Source organism: Pyrus communis, chromosome 1, assembly GCF_963583255.1.
Source record: "Pyrus communis chromosome 1, drPyrComm1.1, whole genome shotgun sequence".
NCBI lineage: Eukaryota > Viridiplantae > Streptophyta > Magnoliopsida > Rosales > Rosaceae > Pyrus > Pyrus communis.
The window spans coordinates 17,293,242-17,302,607 of record NC_084803.1 but is presented as its reverse complement, the minus strand read 5'-3'; the positions used below and the strand labels follow the sequence as shown (position 1 = coordinate 17,302,607).

The following is a 9,366-nucleotide window of genomic DNA, read 5'->3' as shown; positions in this document are numbered from 1 at the left end:
GTTGCGAATTGTCTCCCAAGGGTCTTTTACGATGCTGAAAAGATGGTCGGATGCCCTTTTGATTGAGCGGTTAGATGAATACTCCTTAGTGAAAACAAAGGAAAGTTCGTTGAAACTTCGGATCGACTGCGACGGTAGAGTGTAAAACCAGTTTTGCGCCTCGCCTTGTAGAGTTGTGGCAAAAATTTTGCACATAAGCGCATCGTTGTTCCTATAGAGGATCATGGTACTGCGATAGTGCTTGAGATGTTGATCTAGATCTTCGTCTCCCTTATACTAAATGAAGTGAGGCATAGTGAACCCACGAGGTGGATTTGTTCACTCGATCTCATTCGTGAATGGTGACATGCTTATGTTGGTCATGTCTCGTTGAAGCACATCATCAGCAGCCTTGTTACGTTGGAAATTGCGCAAACGTTCATTTAGGAACCTCTTAACTTCTTCTTGAATTTGCCTCTGTTAGGGCAGTAGAACTTTCGGCTGCCCCTGGTCGTGACCTATGGGTTTAGGCCGCTTTTCTCTATGCTTGACTCGTCTATGTCACGGCTGCAATGCATGTGGCACATTCCTGGCAGGCGAATGGGCTGCTCGTAGGTTGCCGGTTGAACTTAAGTCGGATTGAATGACTGCTTCTCTCCGTTTGCCATGCTGCCTATTCCAATGTGAGGTGGAGAATACTCTTTGCGAGCCTAGTTATGAATAAACACTTCGCTTGGAAGGTTGTCCATGTTGATAATTGGAATGTGACCTCAACCGTGAACGTATGCTCGTCCATAGGCTTGATCGGGAATATACGCTCCTCTGTGCGATAAGACGAAAATATACGTTATCCCAAAGACCCAAGCGGGAGCGTAAACTACCAGAACGCTCGGATCGTGGCTGGTTGATGGGCTGCTTGCCTAGACACTGGTGGAGAGGTTTATCTGCCCTTGTCCTACTTAGGGACACCTCGTCCAGGGCACGTTGGATCTCGGTGCATTGCAAGAGTTGATTCACCAAGGTTGTTTGTTGTGCAAGTGCGCTCATCAACTCTATGACTTATCGAGACAAGTGTTGTTAATCATTTGGATTGGAAGAGCTTGGAAGGAATGTGTCTCTTTAAGCAATGGAAGTGTGGTAAGCTCCGGGCGCGAGATTTGAGTTGAGAAATGTCAAATCCGCGAAGAAATGTGGTGAAAATGCCCCCGGCTTGATGGTAGGTCCGAATGGTTGAGATAGTTTTGGGTCGACTTGGGCTACTTGGGAGGCCACGGGGGCAGGCTGGGCTGCTAGAGTAGGCTGGCCACGGGAGTAGGTTGCCCAGCGGAAGAAGGCTAGGCCGCGGGAGTAGGCTGGGCCATTGGAGTGGGCTGCTCGGTAGGAGCAGGTTGGGCCACGAAAGTGGGCTGCTCGGCGGGAGCATGCTGGGCTGCAAGAGTAGGCTATCATGGTAGTGGTGACACCATGGACCTCGCCACGGATGGCTATCGTGGTAGCCACTGCGGTGGTTCCCATGGTGGTGGTGCCGCTCCACTTATTGTCATATTTAGCCTCGTGGATCGCCGTGGTCCTATCTCTTGAATGTTGGAATTTTCACTTGTTGAATTTTCTAAATTTCTAGCCGTTTTACTTCTCTTTTACGTTATATCAAAGAATCTTTGCAAATAAAAAATTCTAATAATAAGAACGTACGAAAATATACAAGTGGACCAAAAATTAGAAAATAGAGAAGAAAAACCTTTTATCCGAGTCTTTTACAAGTGTGTATTTCTCCTCTCAATGAAAGCACCAATTTGTGGATGCAAATTTCCGCTTTCTTGATCTTGTGCAAAATTGCACCTACAAAACAATTAACACCTTAGGTCAAGGCCAAAAACCTCACGCGCTCAAGATGAATGGGGTGGGGGAGGGGCTTTGGCCGAAGAACCTCCGATGCCAAAGTTAGAATTTATAGAGAAAAAGTATTAGAAGAGTTTTTGGAGTTTTACAAGAGTGTGGACCTCCCCTTTCAAAGAAAATGGAGTCCTATTTATAGAGCATGGCCGGCCCTCTTTGGAAGAGAGAATGGCCGACCCTTGGATGTTTTTTGGGGTGTAATGGTGATTAATTTGGTGATTAATGGATTAATTAGGAATTAATCCATTAATTAGCCTAATTAATTTAATTTATAGGGAATGTTTTGAAGGTTATGAAATGATTTCCTTGTAGAGGATATGGAGTAAAGATGGATGAGATAAATTTGAACTTGTAACCTATTTTAGACACTCTTGACTCGGTTGATGGATGATTCTCCACGAGCATGTAGAAAACCCGGTATGTCTCGAGAGTAATTTTGTCCTCTTCACCTAAAAATCCACGTGTCGCCTCTTGATTATTTTTTGCTCCACACGTACAATTTTGGTTTTTTGAGTATTTCTTACCACCCTTAATCATAACTATCACCACCAATTGAAGTTGTGTCATCATTGAATCCACCCACATGTAGCCATTAAGAACCTGCAGAACAAAGAAAGGATTTAGGGAAGAGTCAATCTCTATTGATCCAACTGTGCATAATAGCGGAAAAGAGTCGCATATTAGCGATTAAGAGTTGTCACTTGGCAAAATTGATCAAGAATAAATGGGCAAATCGCACCAAAGTCCTTCAAATCAGCAATAGAAATAAGATTAAAGAAAGTGAAAAAATTCAAGAAGGCGTCTTGGAGAAGGATTGGAATGAGAAACGAGAAAAATGAGTATAGCTCACTCACCACATGAGATTTGTTACTTATTATTGTGAATTGAGACTAGATACATCTTAATGTAGACTTTGATTCCATTTCAATTCTTCTTTTCCTTGGTCAACTTATGAAATTTCCATTTTTTATACAAATGAAAATTTTCATTTCAAGGAAATAAATATGTAACATAGTACTGGAGAAAATATGGCCTTTTTAGTTTGGGAAATTGGAAAAAAAAAAAAAAAAAAAAAAAACCAAAATTTGGACCACAAATAGAAGTATAACCATCATTTTAAGTTTACGATAGTTATAACCAAAATTTGATACAAAAGTACTAATATAATCTTAAATTGAGGTTTTCCAAAAAGAACCAAAAGGCAAAATTAAGATGAAGATCAGGTGAGGTGCCTAGAACTTAGTGATACTTATAAGCTTCTTGTTGTTAGTAAAGGAAGGCATTTGTATGGTGTGGTTGCAGAAGAATGGGAAAGACTCTTCAAAAGTTAGTGAAGATTTGAAGGTCTTGTTGTCACAGTTGTTTGCCACTCGAGGGCTTGAGCAATCAACAAGCGCTTTGTATAAGGAGTTGGAGGAAGAAAACAATGCTTCTGCAATCTTTTCAGATCAAGCAATGGCCATGATCACAAGACTGCAAAAGGAAAGGGCAGCGCTCCATATGGAAGCACTCCAGCAACTAAGAGTGATGGAAGAGCAATTCGAGTACGATAAGCACTAGAAAAGACAAACAACCTTCTTGTCGAGAAGGAGAAGGAAATACAAGATTTAGAAGTTGAGGTTGAAGGCACTCAGAGGCAGACCGAGATTTTCTTGTACACACGATTAACCCGATTCTTATTTTAATTTTACTTTGGTTCTTCTAAAGAAAGAAGGAAAAAAACCTCATTTCAATGATATATTGGAGCATCTCCACGCATTGGTGGAGAGCAATGATAATTGGAGGGCAAGGACAATGAAATTATCCTCATTATTCACTCTACACAGTAATTATCTTTGTGCAAATTTATCCGTTTGAAGGGCAAAGTCTACTGGGCTTCACGTGGGGATGTCCCACACCTTATCTGATGGGCTTTCACTCAAGCGCAAGCCCTGCAATTGTTGAAGGGACACCTGCCTTCAATCCAATTGCCTCCCATTTTTCTTATTGATGGAGCAAACACTTTTTGGGCAGATGGAAATTGAACCAGATTTTAAGGGCAATTGCTAGCACGCTGAAGATGCTCTTAAGAATTTCATATCAATTTTTAGTTATATTTATTATGAACTTAAAAAAGTAGTTATATTCTATTTGAGATCCAAATTTGATTATTTTTCCAAACTTCTCTTTGTAGTTTTACACAAAGTAGATATCTCAACCAGATCCAACCACCACAATTCTCTCGCAACAGCCCATCCCAATAAATGTCAACATTACCGAAAATTAAAGGGTAATTGTAGCAATGGTTCCTTAACTTTAATCTAATTGGAGCAATGGTCTCTTAACTAAAAATGCATTAAGATTAGTCCCTTAACTCATTAAAATGTGCAGCTATAGTTTTTCGTCAACTCTGTTTGAATTTCCGTCAAAATGAATCACGTGCCATGCACGTGAGGATGAATCAGGGGCAAATACGAAAAATCAAAAATGAAAAATTGCATCAATGATCCCTCAACTTTAATCTAATTGGTGAAATGGTTCATCAAGTTTAACTTAATTAGAGTAATGATCCTTCAATTTTACCCAATTGTAGCAATGGTCTTTCCAACATAACTCATTTTGACAAAATTCTAACAAAGTTGACGAAAAAGACTACAACTACACATTTTGAATGAATTGAGAGACCAATGATAATGAAATTTTAATTAAAAGACCATTGTTTCAATTTAGCTAAAGTTGAGACACTATTTTTACAGTTTATTCAAAATTAAAATTTGAAAATTGTGGTGGCCCGCATATTATATATATTTAAATTAAATGAAAAATCCACACCTTCTTTCTCTGAAACAGAAAATCCAACAAGGAAAGCAAACACTCCTTCGGTTGGATCCTTTACTCTCACAATGTGCACAGCGAGTACAAGAGTCACAGCCAGATTCCAAAAATAGAATAAAAACCAACAAAAAGAAATTAAGATTTTTGGGCGATTAAATTTAAATTAAACTCAATTTGCGTGGGATTAATCAGCAATGAAGGATGGCGACGGCTTTCCAACAACGACTGCGGCCAGCAGCGGGAAGAAGGAGAGCTCGGATTCGGGTCTAATACTCGGGAAAGGCAGGTACAAGTTCTGGGCTTTGGCCGCGATTTTGTTGCTCGCGTTTTGGTCCATGTTCACCGGCACCGTCACGCTCCGGTGGTCCGCCGGCAACCTCAACCGCCTCTCCGACGACCTCAACTCCCCCATTCACGACGATCTCGACGTTCTTGTATGATATTTTCTTGTTTTTGTTTTGTGGGTCGATTTGGTTGGATCTCTGATTTGATTGGTTAATGGGGATTTTGGGGTTTTTTTTGTGGTGGTGTAGGAAATGGAAGGGAGGGAGAAGGTGGTGAAGCACATGTGGGATGTGTACACCAATAGCCGTCGGATCAGATTACCGAGGTTCTGGCAGGAAGCTTTTGAGGCTGCCTATGAGGAGTTGACAAGTGACGTCCCTGGTGTTCGAGAGGAAGCCATAACCGAGATCGCTAAGATGTCCGTCCGCTCTGTCTCTGTGGATCTCGATCCGCCTCCGGTGCAATCTGCAGTGAGTACCCTATGCTTTCTCTTTTTTCTTTTTTTTTTTTTGATTACTTAATCAAGCTACATTGCTCGTTAGCTGGACATTGCATTGCCTTTTTAATTAGTGCTATGGGTTAGTTTAATTTAAATATATCCAAAATTTCACCTAAATAGACACAAATATCCTCAAATTTAATGATCAAATAAATTAAAGGCTTTTTAGCTAAAATGATTCGTGACATTCACGTAACTTCTTAACCTGGTCCTTAATAATGAATGATAATCAATAGTAGTGTTTTTGAATTTGTCTGTCGTGAATCATTTTAGTCTTTCTTTGAATTTGTCCGTCGTGAATCATTTTAGTTTTTTCGTGAAAAATCTGTCAATTGCTCTGTTAGTGTAATGATCTGGCGCCACGTGGGTCTCACAAATACAATCATATAACGACATGTGGATTAACTTTAAAAACTATTTTTATATTTAAAACTAAAAATGATATTAGTAAGAAAAAATACGTTGAAGGCATGATAGAAATTATGCTGATCCCACTTGCGATAACCGCGGCGGCTCTCAATGTCGGTGATGAGAAGGTCGAAGGGGATAGGGTTGTGGTGGTGGAGTGTAGAAGTGTAGGTAAGGTTGGACCGAAGCTCGAGGCAACAGTAGCTAAAAAGCTTTTAATTTATTTAATTGTTAAATTTGAGAGTATTTGTGTATATTTAAGTTGAATATATTTCAGAGTTTTTATAACAACGAAGTCTTTTCTCATTAAGTGGGATCGGCTATATGAATCATAGAACGCCATTACGCTCGGTTCTGTGTCATGTCTTCTGTTAGATCCAAGTACTCTAAGTCTTTTCTTAGTCTCTTCCAAAATTTTCCTAGGTCTTCCTCTACCCCTTCGGCCCTAAACCTTTGTCCCGTAGTCGCATCTTCTAACCGGAGCGTCAGTAGGCCTTCTTTGCACATGTTCAAACCATCGTAAACGATTTTCTCTCATCTTTCCTTCAATTTTGGCTACTCCTACTTTACCTCGAATATCCTCATTTCTAATCTTATCCTTTCTCGTGTGCCCACACATCCAACGAAGCATCCTCATCTCCGCTTAACCTGTTAATGATTATTGATTACCAAGGAAGCAACAGAGCAGCACTAATTCAAAATTTCTTTGCTTACATTGTTTTGAAGATTGGGTGGCGTTAAGTAGGAATTTAGATTTGGATGCTCCGATGTATTGGGCGTTATTGCTTGAGCCTGGCATCGTAATCAATTGAACTAGGATGGTAATTGATGACTTATGCTAGATAATCAGTTTTTGTGTTGGTCTTTTATCAATTGTTTCTAGGTTAATCTTTATGGGAGCACTTGAAAACATGCTGACCTGGTTGCTTGAGATTGTCCTGGTCAATGTCTGAGTTCAACCGAAATCTGTCATTGTTCAGTTTTCAATTGATTAGGTGCCGAAGTGACCTTAGTTGCTTGAGATTGCCCTGGTCAATGTCTGAATTCGGTTTTCAATTGATTATGTGCCGAAATTTAGGCTAGGATGAGTGACAAACAGGACTTCTAGCCACATTGGCTGGCTGTGGAATTTCAATAGCCATTTTGCCTACGGAATCTGGGTTGCTACGTGGTTAACAATAATTAGGTTTCACCACAGATTGTTAGCTGACCAAAGCTATTTTCTGAGAATTATCTTTCACCCTTTATATGAAGCTTAACTGAATCCATTTTGTATGCGAGTGGCAAACCCAGATGAGCAACCACAGATTAGTTGGATCCATTCGTGCATCATTAGTTTTCTTAGCCAACTTAGTTGCAACCCTAGATTGTCATCTGACCAAAGCCAAAATGTCCCTCCTTGCCAAGAACTTTCACCCTTTGTATGAGAATTAACTTGATCCATTCTGGAAGTGAAACTCATGGGCAATCGAAGTTATTTTAGTACATCATTAGTTTCCTTAGCCGACTTAGTTGCAACCCCAGATTGTCAGCTGACCAAAGGCAGAAGCCACTTGGCCAAGAACTTTTACCCTTTGTATAAGCATTAAATCGATCCATTCTGCAAATGAAGCTGAGAGGCGGTGGGAATTATTTAGAGTTGGAAAGGGTGAGAGGCTGGCGATTACCTTCTTGGATCTACATCCTTGTTTTCCTTGGCTATAGGACTGTGAGATTCACTCCCTTCCAGTTAATGCATGTTGAGATATGTCTGGATGAGGATGTTCCTCCCAAAAATTTGATTCTACATTCTTGGAGAAAAATGCAGAAAAATGAGATTGAGATAACAGATTACTGAGTTCAGTTTTCTCGTTGGGTAAATTATGTTATGTTGCTTCAATTTCCTCGGAATTGAAGACTTTGTTAAGCATGACAGCATAGGTGTGGTGAATTAGCTTTCTAAGGGACAAATTAGGCCTCAAATGTTAAATTGATGCTTTCTACTGGTTCAGCAGATGATATATTGTTATGTAAAGACTATAATTTAAAGCATAATAAGCATTAGATAGCTTTCCAAACATTGAATTTTGATTGATCTTGGCAGTTAAGTGTATTGTTTATCATAGGAGAATGTCAATTGTAATTGGAGTCATAAAATAAACTATGTCCTTTTGCAGTTTCTTGTAGGAATGTCTTTGTATTCCTGTGTCATGCCCAACACAATCACAACAATGGCACATGTTCTCATAAGATAACATAGTCGTGCGGTTGATGTGAATAATTAATTCAGAAGTTCAACCTATGTATGAAACCTACTCGTTTAGTTTCTTGGCATGAACATCTTGATCTTGACTAAGGAATCATTTCCTTGCATGTGCCCTGATGATATAACCAAGCTTTGCTATTTGGTTCCTTAATATCTGCAAGTAAATTTATAGATGCCTATATCTTAGCTTGGCAATCTGTTTACGCATGGTAAGTTTTAACATGTTCCGTCCTTTTCTATCAGAGCGCACGAGAATTTAGTAAGACTTTGAAGCAAGCAGAGAGAGGTAGAGAACTGGTGACTTCTACGGGCAGTGGTCGATGATGTCTACATTAATGTTGAGGACCATCGTTCAAGTCTCCGTTATCCTGCATCTACAACATGCCCAGAGTCTGTCGAGTGGTAGTGATGCGCACGGCCACACTCGGTTCTTGTTATGTTTTTCATAGGGCAAAACTATATATTTGATCAGGTTCTTAAATGTTCCAGTTTTGGATATCAGTCTTGCCGTGTGTGTGGTGTTAGAGTAGATGAGTTCAGAGTGCAGGAATTTTGCTTTTGATATTCTCTCGTTTTTATTTTTATAAATTCAATTATTCAAGTGAGCGGAATTTCTGAAGCATATTTTTCATGTAAACTTAAAAATGTTAGCATTACTCCTTCAACATGATGCTTTGACAGAATTGATTGAATTACAGTGGGACCCAAAGTTTGATACTTTGAAGGTGAATCCTGATATCAAATATGAACCCCATCGACAAAATCTTTACCAAGTATCTACATACACCATCGAAACGAAAAGGTTATCAAAAGTGGAGAATGACATAGTCACTCACCCGTAAATTGGATATTAAGAATGGAGAATGAACGAATAAATGTGTTTTTAGTGTTTCAATTTCCATTCTTGATTGGAACTAATGTACCAAATATTGATAACACACACATGTAATTAAGTCATTTAATTATCTAATTCATCAAAACAAAAGTTTATGCATACATGTGTAACTGTAATTGTATGCAATGAGAAATGAATTCTTACGCTAGATTCAAATGTGTCCTTAACTCACAAATGAATCAAACTTTACTAGGTTGACAAAACGTTAAATATTTGGGTTAACGCCACAGTTTAATCTCATAATATGAGCTGGTAGATCAGAAATTGTTTGATTATTGTCATGGACAATTCATTCTTTGCTAAACAACAATGTTGTATCCATTTATTTACTTTTTATTTGTTCAT

At 39.2% G+C, this 9,366-nt stretch overlaps 1 protein-coding gene across 1 annotated transcript; it reads left to right on the top strand.

Moving 5' to 3' along the window:
• The first annotated feature begins 4,703 nt into the window (after nucleotides 1–4,703).
• Nucleotides 4,704–8,861, top strand: LOC137716913 (uncharacterized). Its single transcript, XM_068456267.1, has 3 exons — nucleotides 4,704–5,123; nucleotides 5,223–5,444; nucleotides 8,370–8,861. Exons 1-3 carry the CDS (start codon nucleotides 4,884–4,886, stop codon nucleotides 8,448–8,450), a joined length of 543 nt encoding a protein of 180 aa, XP_068312368.1. The 5' UTR covers nucleotides 4,704–4,883; the 3' UTR covers nucleotides 8,451–8,861.
• Nucleotides 8,862–9,366: the final 505 nt, after the last annotated feature.

What these genes read in the sequence shown, in the direction of transcription:
- LOC137716913 (XM_068456267.1), top strand. Translation starts at nt 4,884, where the DNA reads ATGAAGGATGGCGACGGCTTTCCAACAACGACTGCGGCCAGCAGCGGG. An exon ending in ACGACGATCTCGACGTTCTT is followed by an intron (nt 5,124 to 5,222) that starts GTATGATATTTT and finishes GTGGTGGTGTAG; the next exon opens with GAAATGGAAGGGAGGGAGAA. An exon ending in CGCCTCCGGTGCAATCTGCA is followed by an intron (nt 5,445 to 8,369) that starts GTGAGTACCCTA and finishes CTTTTCTATCAG; the next exon opens with AGCGCACGAGAATTTAGTAA.